The following is a 16148-nucleotide window of genomic DNA, read 5'->3' as shown; positions in this document are numbered from 1 at the left end:
CTGGCACTGTGCTGCCGGTGCCCCCGGGGTTTGGGCTGGCACTGTGCCGGGGACGTTTCATTGACTCAGGATTTAAACTAACTTTATCGCAAGTATGTAGGAGTTTGGCGTAGGATTTATCTGAGGTGTTGTTTACTGACGTGTAATGGTGGGACTGTACTGTCAGTTTGAGTGTATTTTCACTGAGGGTTTACTAACTGTACCATTAGGGACAGGGATCTTGTGTTAGAGGTTTACACTAACTGTACCACCATTGAGGTATCTTGCCTCAGCCAGTTTATGTAAAGGGTCTCTCACTGGGTTTACACTAGTTTGCCTACAATGTGAGGCATCTGGCACGAGCACTTCCATCAGTGTGAGGGGTCAGTCACTCAGGGTTTACATAAGGGGTCTGTGATGGGTTTTACGCTGATAGTTTACACGAACTGTACTGTCAGTGTGGGGCGGGGGGGAAGGTTTATACGAGGGATCTCAAGAGGGTTTATATTAACTGTTTACTCAGTTTGAAGAGTTTCTCAAGAAGGCTTTATGCTAACTATCTCAGTGTGAGATACATCATGAAGGTTTACATCAACTGTACGATCAAATGTGTGGGGTTTCTCACTCTGATTCATTGTCTTTATGCTGGAACTGCACTGACAGTGTCTCTAAGATGTGAGCCCTCATTGATTCACATTTAACATTGGACCTCTAGTTTTAGTGATTCGGGTTTCTTGCTCTGATTTGCTGTTTGCAGTGCAGCTGTAGTGAGTGTTTCCTGGATTTTTTTTACTCTGATGTTACAGTTAGTGGTTTCACTGCCTTATTCACGGTGTTTACACTGTTTTTGTTCTTTGGGATGTGTGTGTTGATTGTTAGGCCCAGTATGTTTTGCTCATTACTAATTGACATTGAGTTGGTCATGAACTTTGAACTTCTGCACCCTGTGGTGCAGTGATGTTCATGGTGCTGTTACGGAGTGAATTCCAGGCTTTAATCTAATGGCAGTGAAGACACAGCCGATAAAGTTTCAAGTCAGGATGGTGTGTGGTTTGGAGGGGGACCTTCAGAAGGTAATGTTTTTGTGTATCTGTTGCTGTTCTTCTAGGCGGTTGTACGTGTGACTTTGGAAGGTGGCGTTGATAGTGCACTAAGAAGCTCACCAAGGCACAATCTAAAGATGCATTATGTCGGCACTTGCATCTGTAGTGACAGGAGTTAATGTTGCCAGTGATGAATAGGGTGCCAGTCAAGTGGGCTCCCAGATGCTAGGATTAAGCTGACAAGACTATCTTTTTTGAGTCTGTGTGCTGTGAGAGGTGGTAGTGCAGTTTGCTCAGGTAGTGCCTCTCACGGACACTGGATACTCTGAGTAAGTAACCCTTTTATACTTTTATTTCAGCTGAATCGGCCACAAAACCAAACAGTGAGCAGGAGCCTAAAGAGGGAGGCAGTGAGGAGCGCGCTTCAGTCAGCGAGGAACGACCACCTGTGAACGAGCGGCGAGGACAGAAGAGACGGCACGACGATCGCGGCCGTGGGTACTACGAGTTCAGAGAGGAGACTTACTACAACCGGTGAGGGAATTCCCATGATCGTGTAAATGATTTACGCCTCAACTACTAAGTATGTATAAGTACTTCAGCTCTCCCCAAACACTGATTCTTGTACTTGCTGTGAAGATTCAATAATAATTTTCCAAGCAGAATTGAGTGAAACTTGAGGTTGGCTAAGGTGAGGTGGTGAGAAATTCGCAGGGCGATCGAGTAATGGGAGTGGGACTAAGTACCTGACCAGGCTACTATGGATTGGAAGACTGCCTCCTGTACAGTATGATCCTGCATATTATTTGTCACACAACATTAACAAACACTACTGCAACTAGGTGGCTGTACAGAGCAAAATTTTAGATCATTCTCCCAATGTCGTCTCTACCTTGTACATAAATTTTACATGGCTAGCTAACATCTGGCTTTTTATAAATTACTTGATTTCTTAAAAAAAAAACTGATATGTCCATGAGAGAAGGCAAACAGTCTCTTGATTTCTCTAGTTTCACAGTGGATTTTATCAGCCAGAAAATTGATATGATGGGTTTGATTTAACCAATTGCTGTGACCGTTTGGGGTCAAGACCCCAGGGTGAAAATATAGGAAATGGTCGTTGAGGAGCACTATTGAAGAACGTAAAGTATCTGTGCAGATCCAATCCATGTGGAGTTGGTGTCTTAGAAAGAGAGAGATGGAGAGATGTATTGGTGATATGTGTTTAAATATCGATCCTGCTTGGAACGTGCCAAGCTCTTGAGCACTTCCTTTATGTTTATCATTTAACTGTCTCTGAGCAACAGTGGTTACCTCTTTGGGTAAGTCTGAGCACCAATATTTATTATAACATGCATATCTGATCATGCTTGATCTGCTGTTTACTTCAAGTGGCACTTATTCGCAAGGTTGTGTGGAGCAGGATTGAGCCAAATGGCCTGCTTTCTGTGTGGTAAGGTCCCTCTGTTATGGTTACTCTATTTTTATTGCCTCCCCCGCTTGATGTTGACGTTGAACTCCACCTCGGTCCCTCACTTGAGGCAACTTCTGCTGCTGCGCTACTGTCCCATACCCTGGTTTTATTCTGCTGCAGCCTCTAAATTGTGTCTGTTGATCCCTACAGGGCAAAGTCCCCGGTGCCTGCGGGGGAGGAGGAGGCTGAAGAGGAATTTGACGACAGTTTAGTTTGTCTCGACACCTGTAAGTGCGACGTTCTGTGAGGCCACGGTCAACGTTTACTCCGTCAGTTTAAAAATGGTCTCTTAATATTTCCGTTATGCCCTCAGACCGCGTAGCACGGCTTTTGGCGTTTACGGAAGGCATGGGAAGGGTGGGGGTGGTCGACAAATCGGAAGCATTGGAGACTTGTTGGATCATGGGAGTTTGTTGCTGACATTCCAGATGAGTTGGAGAGAGAAACTGTGGGCCAGCAGGCTTCGTTCAACCGGCAACCAAAGACACTTCTTTGAAAGTTCGACTCTGTAGGACATCTCGTTGCAGATGCAGTTCGCCACTGCACGTACCGGTTGTTCAATCCACTCGGCAGAAGTTAAAACTGACTCGCGGGGTTTACATTGGCCAGCAGAACAGACTTTGTACCTTACAGGTTCCAGAGTGGGGAGCACCCTCAGGTTGGCTGCACTGTAGCCATGCTCCCCAGCACCTCTGGTCTCGTTGATGTTAATTGTTCCAAGTGAAACCACCAGGCTGGTCGCTTTAAGATTGGACCGTGACCTGTGGTTTTAAATAAGAGCATTTCTGGTGTGGGTCAAACTCTGGTGAAGCTGGGGATTGACCACCAGTCCAACAGCCCTGACATTCCTGGAAATGCCATATGTTTCAACTGTTCTGCTCTTTTTTTTTTCTTTATCCACTTCACAGATAATTCTGACATTCATTTCCAAGTGGCCAAGGACCGTTATGGTGGGCAGCCACTCGCCCCTGAGAAGTTTGCCTACCTTTGGGCCGGTGTGCGAGCTACCTATGGTGTGACCAAGGGGAAAGTCTGCTTTGAGGTGAAGGTAAGACTGGCATCACTGCAGTAAGCTTGTGGTTGGTCCAACTAGTCGTCGAACCAATACCTTCCCTGCTCCCCAAACACCAGAAATGTGCCTTTCATTCAGGATTGGCTCTGACACATCCATTGCATAGGGAGCCCGGCATCACAATCCTTGTAAGGAATGGTCACCTGCCAGCAATATTAAAAGGTTATCTGTGGCAATGTCCATGCTTCCCACATCGCCCTGACTATGCTGTGAAAGTGCTTCAAGCGTAGGTTCCCTCTGAGACCCTCTGCTGGGTGACCACAGGAGGCACAGTCACAATGTCCTGCCTTTGAGAGTGCCTTCCCATGAAATATCCTTTGCTGGTCAAAGATGCAGGCACTTGTGCTGTGCCATCTTCAAAGAGGTGGAAAGACGGTGGGGGAGATTGAATTAAGCTATTGTAAATGGCCATTACTTGCGACATTAACAGGTGCACGCTCTACTTCAATTTCAGGTGACCCAGAAGATTCCTGTCAAACAACTGCCCGAGAGCGAAAGTGAGCGCCACCTTGTCCGTGTGGGTTGGTCCCTGGACAGCTCCTCGCTGCAACTGGGTACGTAAATGCTATGGAATTGCCAGAACAGTAACACTTAACCCACTGTGTCCACACTGACTAATACCCTCACCCTGCCTAATCCCACCTTGACAATGAATGTATTTTGTTTCAATTTGGGTAACACTTAAACATTAATACGTTGCAGGAGACGGGGAATTTTCCTATGGGTATGATGGAGCCGGGAGAAAGTGGGAAAACTCCAAGTTTGAGGAATATGGAGAGACGTTTGATGAAAATGATGTCATTGGTTGTTTTGCTGTAAGTATATGATGTGAGTCTACTAGATTGGCTTATTGACACCAATTACAATTAATTGTACGGCCCTCGAAATTAATGATGTGGCTAAAATCTTGTTTAGTTTGAGCTATTTCGAATGGAGCAACGTGCCATACCCACACAGCAGTCTGTTAGATAAAGAATAAATCTCCCTCTACTCTTTCAAAGTGAAAGTAAAGCTTTCTCCATAATATCCCCATCAAATGTTCTCAAGACAGGTGCAGCACAATGTTGATACAGAGTTAAAATCTGAATACGCTCCTCCTGGACCTAGATTTCCATTGCTGCTGCATTTCCCACACTGGCTGCCAAATTGCCTCTGAGTGAGATTGTTTATTCGTACCAAACTGCAGCAGTATTCTGCCTTCAAAGGATAGTCAGTCGGAACTGGAGTGAGACCATCACACACAGACATGGGACTTTTGGTGAGGGTTCATATTTTGCATTGCTGGTCATTTATGCTGTCTGCTGTAACCCGTGTTTTGTTTGTCCATTTGCAGGATTTTGATAGTGAGGAGGTGGAACTGTCCTTTTCGAAGAACGGAACATGCCTCGGTGTGGCCTTCTCAATTAGCAAGGAGTCCCTTGGCGAGGAAGCACTATTCCCTCACATCCTTTCTAAAAACTGCGCAGTGGAGTGCAACTTTGGCCACAAAGAGGAACCTTTCTTCCCGATTCCAGAGGGCTATGTCTTCATTCAGAATGTTATCTTGGAAGAGCGTATTCGGGGAGCAGTTGGTCCCAAAACTAAGGATGCATGTGAAGTAAGCACTGGAAATAGAATTGGAGAGCAGCTGCATTACAGGAGGTAGCAATTCAGCCCATTGTCTCCATACCAGCTCTCTGAAAGACTGATTTGCCTGCTCCCACACTCTGTCTTTTCCCGCAGAACCACAAATTTTTTTTTTTATTCCTCTTCAGATGTTGATTCATATCCCTCTTGACAGCCTTGCTAACACATGCCTCCATATCGCTTTCAGGCAACACATTCCAAATCCTTATCACTTGGTGCATTGCCAAGAACATAAGAAATCGGTCTAGGCATGGTAGTCTGAATGGCCTCCTTCTGTGCCTTAACACTTACATGATTCTGAGTGGCCTTTCCAAGCCCTTGGGTGATATTGTGGCTGATCTTTTACCTCAACACTGTTTTCTCGTACTGTGCCTGTATCTCATTATCTCTTATTCATCTCAGTCTTGAATATGCCTCAAGATTAAGCCACCAGAGCCTTTTGGCATAGATAAGATTTTACCACACTGAAGAAATTCTTCCTCATCTCAGCCCTTAAAGATCCTTATTCTGACACTGTCCTGCCTGGTTCTCAGAATAAAAGAGTGGGGGAGGGCCTGTATTTTCTGGTCCGTTCTCCATGGCGGTGCCCCAACCAGTCAGCATCCCTTTCTTATGTAGTATAAATTGTGCTTTACCAAGCATCTAATTGCAAAATACATTGCTCTCCCCACAGGTCATAATGATGGTTGGGCTGCCAGGAGTGGGTAAGACGACTTGGGTGAAGAAGCACGTGGCCGAAAATCCAGAGAAGCGGTACATTGTACTGGGCACACACAATATTCTGGACAAGATGAGGGTGAGAAGTCTTGGTTTATGGTCTATGATGCGTTTAGGGTTAACAGAAGTGAGACTGGCCAAGGCTTCAATTTATTTGAACAGTATGATTTTTGTTAACATTGTGGCCTAGCAAATTTTAACGGTCAAAGATTCTTTCAACCTTATTTGTGAACGGAACTTGAAATTTGGAATTCATTTGCCTCGGGAGAGAGGGAGGTTAACAATTACGTTGGCAGTTCATGCCTGTGTTTAGCAGATAATGTCAGCTCAGCATGTGAGCACTCTATGATCTTTGCTGAAATGATTGGCTTTATACACATCCTTCTGATTTAAAGGCAGTTTTTTTTCCAGTAACTTTCCATTATCCCATGGACCAACAGCAAACAACCACCTGGTATTTTTTGTTCCGTCTCTCAAGGCCAGTTTATCTTAAGTTTTCAGATAGTCTAGCATGACACCATCCAAGTTTAGTCTGGGATTTTTTGTTGAATAGTCAATTTAACAGTCTTTTATTTTAACCAAACTCCATTCTCATCTATAAATGCCCGGGTTCCTGTCAATCACTTAATTTCTTTCAAGCTGGTATTTTTAAAAAGTCCAAATTTCTTTCAGAGACTTAAGGTCATACCACACAAATTAGGACCCAGAGTAAGCCATTTGGCTACTTGAGCCTGTTCTTAATCTGACTGTGGCCTCAGCTATAGAGAGTTGTGGGGTGTCCATCAAGGCAATGAGCAGCCATGGCTTTGATTTCTCCTTGAGCCGAATGAATACACATGAATAATTCCATGTGGCAAGTTGAAGTAACACCATACTCCAGTACGAATTGGTGCTTTTGGGAGAAATGGGTATTTTCAATATAAAAACTCCTGTGTTGTGTAAAGAAGATTCTTAAAGGATGCATTCTTTGGCTGTGTTGACCCCAGGTCAAAGGACTGGAAGGACCTGAAATGAATGCAGAGCGACGGAATGTTCTGACCCAGCAGGCGACACAGTGCTTGAGTAAATTCATTCAGATCGCAGCCTGCAAGAAGCATAACTATATCCTTGATCAGGTATCGTCCTTCTGGAGGGATCTTCCATGAAATATTCTAAATGCTTTGCTGTGTCAGTGAGCTGGTGGTGGCATTAAACTTAAGATCTATTTAAACAGCGCGTTGCAGCAGTCTGCTTAGTCTGTTCAAATAGTGTATTATAGTCACCGACCCTCCTCAATTTGAGCAGTGTGGTCTCCAGAAGTGAGAGCTAGTAGACCAATTTAATCATCCACCCCCAGTCCTGAGTCATCAAACTCTGGTCAGGCATTACAACGTCGCTGTGCAGAACCAAAGTATTGGGCAAGAGAAGGCGCTCAAAATTGACGTTAATCTTTGGAGGCTGCTTTTACTTCTAGTACATTCTCCCTGTGGAAGCGATCTAACTTCGCTGTGATCTCCCAGGGGGTCTGTCTGTTCTATATTTTGCCTGATTCCTGAAACTACCTTTTGCAGGGCTACCAGTTTACATGTGCCCTGATCATTGGTTTGTTGATTGGAATCACGAGCTCAGTTAACCCTCTCCCCACCCCAAAAAAGGTTTTGCAGACTGGAAACTGTGACAGAAAGCAGTTATGGGCTCTGAGCCATAATCGGAGAAAGACCCTGATTAATCTCACTGCAGGTCTCCTTTGATCCTGCTGTCCTGCTTGATTCACCTGATGCTGTTGATCATGTCCAAAGCTCCATTTTCCTACAGCCAGTGAAGAAAACCATTTTTACACTGTTTGAACTTCACATGCCCTGTCTTCTGGTCTCTTGCTGCTTTGGCAAGGACTGATGGTGGCAGTCAGGCTCCACACTAGTAAGATTGCAGTTCGTCCCATGCCACCCCAGAAAAACTTAATTCTCCCCGGAGCGTGGCGGGAATTTTAGATCATTCTGATGTACAGCGTTAGATATTCTGACTCTGCATGCTTACCTCTGTCTGTTGGTGTTCCACTTCCAGACCAACGTCTACAGCTCAGCTCAACGGCGGAAGATGATTCCCTTCAAAGGATTTTACCGCCAGGCTATGGTGATTTGCCCAAGTGATGAGGACTGGAAGACAAGAATGAAGCTGCGAACTGCAGAGGAGGGTGACGACGTCCCAGACTTTGCACTGAATGAAATGAAAGGTGAGTGGGGTGGAGGGTTGGTGGGCAGACCCAGGGGTTTCTGTGCTGTGTTTCTGGGGCACGCTAAATTTAATGGTAGTCTTGTACCCGTGGCTCGATGTTGCTAACTGTCTGATGCCATCAGCTGGGCATCGCAGGCATTTGTGAACGCTTGAACCTGTGATGTCTCCACAGTCCGCAGTGCTGTCAAAACAGCTGAGAAAGTCTGAGGATGATTAATGGATAGGGCATGTGCAAGATCCTGAGGGATTTGGCTACAGTGGATATGGAGAAAGTGTTTCCAGTAACGGGAGGGTTGGTAACCACGGGGCTAGATTGAAGAAAATTGATAAAGGTAGAGGGGCAAGTGTGGAATAAAGGGCTGTAGTGATGTCTGCCTGGCTTCTACCAGCACCACACAGCTAACGGGACTTGTTGCACACGCACATCTGCGTTTCCACCTCTTTGTTAATCCCTTTTTAACGTTGATTTCAGTCAATTTCACGCTCCCTGAGGCGAGCGATTTCCTGGACAAGGTGACCTACGTGGAGCTGGAGAAGGAACCGGCCAGCAAACTGGTGAGCAAATATCGAGATGAAGCGAAGAAAGCCAGGCCACAACAGGAGAAACGGCAAGATCGACGTAACTACCGCAATCGCAACGACCGGGACCGGAACTATGGTGAGACACTGCACAAACAACCTCCCCTGCTTTTCCAGGTCCAAATATGTGAACCAGACAAAGGGGCAGTGCTTTGAAAGCTTGGGATTTCAAATAAACCTGATGAACTATAATCTAGTGTCATGTGACTTCTGACTGTCCAAATACAGTAAGACCTGGACAAAATCCAGGCGTAGGCTGCTGAGCGGCAACTAATAAGTGCCAGGCAATGACCATCTCCAGCAAGGCAGTATCTATCCATTGCCACTTGAGGTTCAGTAGCATTGAGATTGCTGAGTTTACCCCACTATCAATGACTTGGGGGCTTACAGTTGATCAGAAATTGAACTGAACCAACCATATAAATACTGTGGTTACAAGAGCAGGTCAGAGGCTGGGAATTCTGCAGTGAATAATTCCTCTCTTTACACTCGTCCAGGCGAGTGGAGAGTAGATCCCAATAACGCTCAAGAAGCTTGACACCATCCAGATGTATGGGTTGAATGAATCATCCTCCCCTTTTGTTCTCTTCATCCAGGTGGTTATCGCATGGGCAGGTGGGACAATAGGAACTACGATCGGCCACAGTACGGGCATGGATGGGGCCCAGCCTATGGCAATCACCCAGCATACAGAGAGGTAAGAGTGAGGCGGGGTATGCAATAAGAGGCCATTCAACCTCTTGAGTTTTGCCATTCTATTAGATCACAGCTGATGTGTATCTTAGCCCGATCTACCCAGCTTGGCCCCTTCAACACCAAGTTAAGAACATGGTGGGAAAGCTGCTTGGAGTAAAAGATAGGAATTGATCTTTTTCCTGGCCTGTTTGCCCCTTTGCTTTGATCTGATTAACTTCTTACTTTGTGTCTTGATGTTGAAGATCTACTGGCCCCTTTTACCCCAGTACTTTCCCCAGGAAGCACCCTTGTTTAATTTCACCCTCACTCTACCTGAAGGGAGTGGTGTGCCCATCATGATGTGCTGCCTCACTGCTTTGTTACCACAGGATTACCATAAACCTTATGACCGATACAGGCAGCAGTACGACCGGCCTTACCCGCAGCCCTATGACTACCACAGATACCGGGACTATTACCGGGATTACGCTCGCGAGGTAAGTATCGACTCAGTGTTCACTGCTATTTCAGGATTTCATGTAGTCTGGGTTCCCCGTCACCTGGGAGCAAATTAGAGGAGTAGGGCGCACTTGCACCAGCAAGTGGGTCACTGTTGACTGTACCCATGTTTGATGTTCAGTCTCTGGACTAGTTCACATTAACCAGAGCAATATAGTACTCCATTACCTGGTTTGTGGTAATCTTACTGGACAGATAATCTAGGCCCCCTAGATTATTGGATAAGTGATGACTGTACAAATGCAGTCAGGGCAGTTGAGGAATTTCGAGATGATTTAATACCGTCCTCAAACGGTCTAGCTTAAACCTGACTCTGGAGCCACAGCAATGTGGCTGACTCTCAACTGTCATCTGAAATGGCCCTAACAAGCCATTCTGTTCTATTAAAAAGTGACTAGCTGTCCTGTCAGGTGTATGGATGGCAGTGACGTCCCACTGCCTCTTCAAGGGTCAGTGAGGGATGAACAATAAGTGCTGGGGCCTTGTGCAACGATGCACACATTCCAAGAATGGATAAAAGTAGAACAAAAGATAACAAAGTCTGATCCAGTGACACATGGTTTGGGGGGCAGTGGGGAGTGGCGGTGTGTGCCAGTTGGAGTGTCACAAGGCTTTTCCCACTCAATGAGCTTGTCCTGTGAGTTGCTGAGCACATGTTCACCTGGGCCTGCGTGTAACTGTGGTACTTAAGATCAGTGCTTTGGGTATAAACTGTGTAGTCAGTGGAGACACTGTTAATATGCTGTATTGTTTTCTTTCTTCTTTTCATCTCTAGTGGCATCGCTATTACGAGGAGCGAAACCGCTACTACAACAGTTACTATGGTTACCGATGAAAGCTGAACCTTGTGCGAACCTCCCCTTCCCTTCTCTTCCCCTAACTCTTACCCTTCCCGTCTCCCCTCAGTAGCCCACCACCCCCCAGCCAAGCTGCAACATAGTTTCATTCCAATGGAGCAGCAGGTAGCCGTGGGGGCTTCACTCAGAGTTTTTGGCTAGTGTTTAGATGTTCTGTTTTTATTTTTAATTTTATTTCTACTCTCATTTTGACAAGGTGAGTGCCTGGCTTTCCAGGGGGCATTTCAGCTCTTCCTCAATGGATGTACCACAGTAGTTAATATGGAATGTATAAAGGACACTCTCTCTCGCTGATGCGTGCTGCCTCCCATTTCTATCTGTTCACGTGTGCTGTCTTGCACTCGTGTGCGTAGTATTGCATTCGCACCCTCTCATTTTCCCTCCCATATCCGCAACAGGTCTTAACACTTACGCTTGCGTGTGCACATGTAAACGTGCCAGGAAACACTTTTTAATTCCTTTAACGCCCTTTAACACTGGCAGAACTGCTGTTTGTGCAGGTCCTGAGTGGAGTTGTGCAGAGGCAATGCCTTTCAATAAATTTTTAGTCAACCTGGCAGCTTAAGATTGCTCAAAGGCTGCAAGATTTACTCCAGTCCCTGCTGACATGAGCCCCATCCCTGGTTGAAGAATGCTTCACAGGTGTGCAGTCAAACTGATGTTCAGTGCTAGCATCTCTTCAGGGCAAGCAGAGGGGCGAATGAGTAAACCTGGCCTTTTCTGCCCAACTGAGACCCACCTATACACGTTGCAGTCTTAATATTACACCCCTGTGGTGGCATGTGATCCCTCGTTAGCTAATGTAAAGCTGAAACCACTGTCACGATGCCAACCTCAAGATTACACTTCATGCAGGAGCCTCTGTCTTTCCTGCAGCCAAGTGGCAGAATGTCATACTTTTCAAGTGTATGGTCTGGCTTTGGGGCTTAATGACAGGTGGTGGAGGGATGGGGAAAGAGAGAGAGAGCAAGTTTACGCGTGTGGACTACTGTGTCCATGTCACGCAATCCTTTCCAGCCTGTATCACACAGATAAGCGCGCATGTCTTCTCCTTAACTTCCTCCATTAACCAACAGTTGCTACAGAGGCTGTGGCTCTGTTGCATCTAAGCAGATTATGCAGTCCTACCCTATCCCTAACTAGATTAGAGACGTGCGGTGAGGGGAGTTTGCCCCTTTGCCAGTTCAGGATGAGCTCTCTTATTTTCTTTGGACAACAGCGAGAGGAGGTGGCTTCCCTCTTTTCCGTTGTGTTTGTTTTTATCTTTTGGTGCTTATTCTTCACATCTTCTCGGTTACGCTGATACCAGATTAATGCTGCAGACCAGGGGGAATGCAGGCGTGAACGAGAAGAGCAAAAGAAGCTGAGTGGAGCCAATAATGTTGCAGTTTTTGTATTTACAATGCTTTGTACAGCCTCTCCTGCCACAGCCTTCCAGAAAAGCTTCTGTTTATGTGCGCCTGCCTGCGTGTTTTCTTTTAATTATTTTACCCACGAGAGAAATAAGACTTGCTTTTCAACTCAAGCGATGTTTTTCCTAATCATTACCCTGCAGGGTTATTAATGTACAATGCAGCCTTTTTAATGTCAAGTTAGCTGTGGGGAAGGGAGGGCGGGGATGGGTGGGAGGGTGGGGCAGAGATGAGTCTATTTTCTAATAAATGCATTTGATCCTTCTAACAGTTCTTTCCTCGCGCCATGTTGTGGAGAAAGTTGGGAAGCTGGCTGGTCTGCAGCATGTCAGGCCAACAGTCGACCCAGTTGTTTGCCTGATTTTCTCCCCCACCGACTTGTGTCAAAACAAGTGCATGGTTTTGCGATGGGAGAATCCCATCAGCATCTGGGAAGGGCGCGACAAATCTAGGCTTGTTCAGTGGATTTAAGTTCTACCTGCCTGCCCCCCGACTCCGTGATCAAGGGGTGGTTTCAAATAGAGTACGCTTGCCTCTCTTAGCCCTGTCAGCCTCGTTAGTGGTCACCTACTGAGGACAGCCAGGGCTGGGGTCCCAGGCACAGGTACTTGGGCAGGTAGTGACTGGAATCATACCAGGCAGAACTGGTATAGGTTAAACTCGTTATTCTCTGGCCCAGTCTTTGCTTGTGCTGCCATACAACATCTGGTGATAATGCCTATGTGAAGTGTCCCTTCTGACCATAGGACTTGGAATAATACCCTTTGAATTCTTCCTTCTCTGAGGGCTTTTGATCTTCAGAGGAAGGTGAAGGTGTTTCGGGGGGGGCAAAAAAAGTAGCCTAATTGTTTAATCCCCATCATGAATTCTTCTTTTAAAATAGAATGGTTAAATCCCTGCTTCAAGTGTATAAAGTTACTCTGTCTTTAGTGCCAGACAGAAGACGAGATTAAGGGAAAAATAATTAACCCACCCCACCCATGCACAAAGCTGGATTTCACACTCCGTAGCTGACAGGAATCCTGAATGTCATGGGGCTAAATGTTTATTGTAGGTCGATGGGGCTTGGTGCCAATAGCTCTGTCAAGTTCACTTTTCACATGTTGGTGTGTGCAGTGCTCCTTACTGCAGCCTGTAAACATGTGGTTGCTGAATGCATCCCTGCCCCTGAGCAATGCTATTTTTGTTTTCCCTCCCTTTCCCCCCTCATCTTTTACCAGTTCTCATCTCCCCTGTTTCACTGCGGCAAGTATACTGAGCTACATAGATGTGCTGCGGAATCTCTCATGGCGCACTGAATGGGAGTAAGTTCTTGGAACTGGCTTGAAGTTGGATGCATGCTTCCTTGTACCTGGAATGTCATTCGGAAGGTGATGCATGAGATTTTGCATCATTTGGTATTTGGCACTGATATTGATGAACTTGCCTCAGTGTTAGAATGATGCTTTTTACATGAAATATGTTTATTTAAATTTTGCCTGTGGTGATTAAATGATTGATTGGTACAAGCAGTGACTGCAGCTACAGATACTTGCGGGGCACACTGAGCATAAATTCCTTTTAAAGACAGCAAAAGATCTCTCCATTTCCCCCACCTGTCCCCTATCTCCAACATCTCCCCTCCTTAGCTAGAGCCTCTGCAGTTCATGACCCCAGTCGTTCTGTTGGGAACCATTTGAAGTGTTCTTGCTGAAGAGGTGTTTAAGTGTGGGTTTTTTTTCCCAGGATGCAAATATATATATTTTTTGACACACTAATCACTGATGAGGTCCTTGCCGAGCATATTTTGTGATGTTTTTTTGTAAAGAAAAGCCAATCTTTTTCAATGCACAAGGAATTTTCTGGATCAACAATACTTGGCCTTTAGAGAGGTTTTTGTAAATGGTATTTCTGCCTCTAATTGACCCTGGAGTCTCTCAGAGCAGTCAACTTCTAATTGTCCTTGGCTGTTCCTAAGTGTGAATAATGTCAAAGGTTTGAAATATTGCACCTTGTCTTGACAGGGGAGACATGACATGGCTGCAATACAGCACCAGAATAGTACTTTGTACTTGGTCTAATCATCTCCCTAAAAATATAGTCTGTCATCATGAGCAGTGCCATGGGAGGGCAGCCATTTGTGACAAATGATTCAAGGGTGGGAGGGGGCAGTAGAAAAAGAGTTCATTTGCCCAAAATAGCTCCAGCAGTCCTATGGTTACAAATTGACACTTCACCGTGGCTGTTTTCCTTGATGGACCCTCAAGTGAATGAGTTTCTGCACAGAGGAGTTTGATAGGCAGCGCTCATTTGCAGAGTTGTCAACATGAACTCATTAACGTAGACTGCACTGCCTGGGCAATCTACGTGCACCAAAAACCCTGAAAGCCATGCTCTGCATCAGCCCTGCTGTTTTGCAATATCCTTGATTTTTGTAATGCTGCCTCGCAGTGTCTGTTTTTAACCTTTTTGGGGGTGAGGGAGGGAGGGACCCACTGACAATGCAGGAACAAAAAAAAAATGGGACTGTCTGGTAATAATAAATGTGTGTACAATGGAGTTTGTGTCTGTAACTGGGCACGGTGCTGCCTAGCGGTAGTGAAATGTTAAGGTAGTACCAAAACCGAGAGATTTTAATGGAAAAAAAAATACAGTAAATAAAAATAATTGCTGTAAGCTGCTGTTTTCTTTTTCTGTCATTTTGTCATTCCTGCCTGCTACGAACATTGATTTTCCTGTGCTGTGTGTGCGCGCACCGTTCATGAAAATGTTAGGTTATCACAACTTAACTGGGAAGAGCATACCAATAATTGTGGCCAGCAGGTTCCACAAGTCCTCACTAAGTGTATAACTCCTATCAGACAGCCAAGGTGATCACTTAGCCTGACCAACTGCTATTTGGGACAAAAGTAACTCGCGACAGAGAAAAGAACTGTTTCTTGTAACACATTTCTAACAAAAGCAAAGACGACTTCTAATCTTACCATGTGAACCTTTAAACTGTAGCCACTTAAACCACCCCTACCCCTCCCCATGATAAATGCATACGCATTCACAATAACAGTTAATCTAACACATTACCGGTGGAAAAAGAATATAAACGGGGTAAGAAAGGTTCTGAAGGTCAAAAGTTCAGACAAGGTAGAAAATTGTTTCAATTTCCTTAATTTTCAGCAAATTGTGGCATGCTCTTGTCTGAAGGGTGATGCTTTGTTTGTCAATTTAGTAGCTGATGGCATGAGTAGATCTTATTCTTTAAGTTTTCCTGGTTAGGTTTGTGGTCTTTTCTCCCCCTCACAGCCTGTAAATTGAAAATTCTTTAATCGTTTTTGGTTATGAACTGTGTGCAGCTCAATCAACCAATCAGGTAGGTGTTATCTGGCTGAATTTTCTCAACTCAAAAGCTGGGGTTACTGTGTTGAGTCTTCTCCCTCGCTGGTTCAAGAAGCAACGTTGTCCTCAGCTAAAAGTACGTAGGACTTGTTTTCCAAGTTGCTGTACTCTGCTGGCGTTTCAGCAATTATAACCTTCAATTTCACTTCATGGCCCCCTCTCCCCACCCCCACCCCCAAAAAAAAATGCGCATTGTCTCTTACAATTCGAGATGCAGGCAAGTTTTGCTCGTTCCCCTTCTTGAACAGACTAATACCTCTATATACCCTATCCCTCCCCTAGATAAACTCCAACACTATTAAACCCTTGCACATTTATATTTAAAAGCCATTAGCATCCTGCCAAAGGGACTTGAGTGAAATTGGAGCAGGTTTTTCTAATGTCGGGAATGTAGATGCAGCATGAAAGCCTCCACCTTCAGCCGAAAGGGGTTCACAAATATCACCTAGTGATTAACTTCCTGCTCTTCCTGGAGTGAGATTCAGCTTGGTGTGTACTGTTTGTATTATAGAGTCCCTGTGGTGTGGAAGCAGGCTATTTGACCCATCAAGTCCACACTGATCCCTCAAAAAGCATCCCACCCTAACCCTGCATTTCCCATGACTAATC

At 45.3% G+C, this 16148-nt stretch overlaps 1 protein-coding gene across 1 annotated transcript in view; it reads left to right on the top strand.

The window, feature by feature from the left end:
• LOC109925709 (heterogeneous nuclear ribonucleoprotein U-like protein 2) overlaps positions 1 to 14822 on the top strand; it is a 15793-nt gene extending 971 nt beyond the window's left edge. Inside the window, exons 2-14 of the mRNA XM_048619577.1 lie at positions 1382 to 1556; positions 2647 to 2723; positions 3405 to 3544; positions 4023 to 4122; positions 4271 to 4383; positions 4902 to 5165; positions 5868 to 5990; positions 6898 to 7026; positions 7955 to 8123; positions 8598 to 8783; positions 9301 to 9401; positions 9769 to 9876; positions 10674 to 14822. Of these exons, the coding sequence (XP_048475534.1) occupies positions 1382 to 1556; positions 2647 to 2723; positions 3405 to 3544; positions 4023 to 4122; positions 4271 to 4383; positions 4902 to 5165; positions 5868 to 5990; positions 6898 to 7026; positions 7955 to 8123; positions 8598 to 8783; positions 9301 to 9401; positions 9769 to 9876; positions 10674 to 10733 (1745 nt within the window). The 3' untranslated portion in view covers positions 10734 to 14822. The remainder of the gene's footprint in view (positions 1 to 1381; positions 1557 to 2646; positions 2724 to 3404; positions 3545 to 4022; positions 4123 to 4270; positions 4384 to 4901; positions 5166 to 5867; positions 5991 to 6897; positions 7027 to 7954; positions 8124 to 8597; positions 8784 to 9300; positions 9402 to 9768; positions 9877 to 10673) is intronic.
• Positions 14823 to 16148: the final 1326 nt, after the last annotated feature.

This window comes from Rhincodon typus, chromosome 43 (genome assembly GCF_021869965.1).
Source record: "Rhincodon typus isolate 14 chromosome 43, sRhiTyp1.1, whole genome shotgun sequence".
NCBI lineage: Eukaryota > Metazoa > Chordata > Chondrichthyes > Orectolobiformes > Rhincodontidae > Rhincodon > Rhincodon typus.
This window is presented reverse-complemented; position numbering and strand designations above follow the sequence as displayed.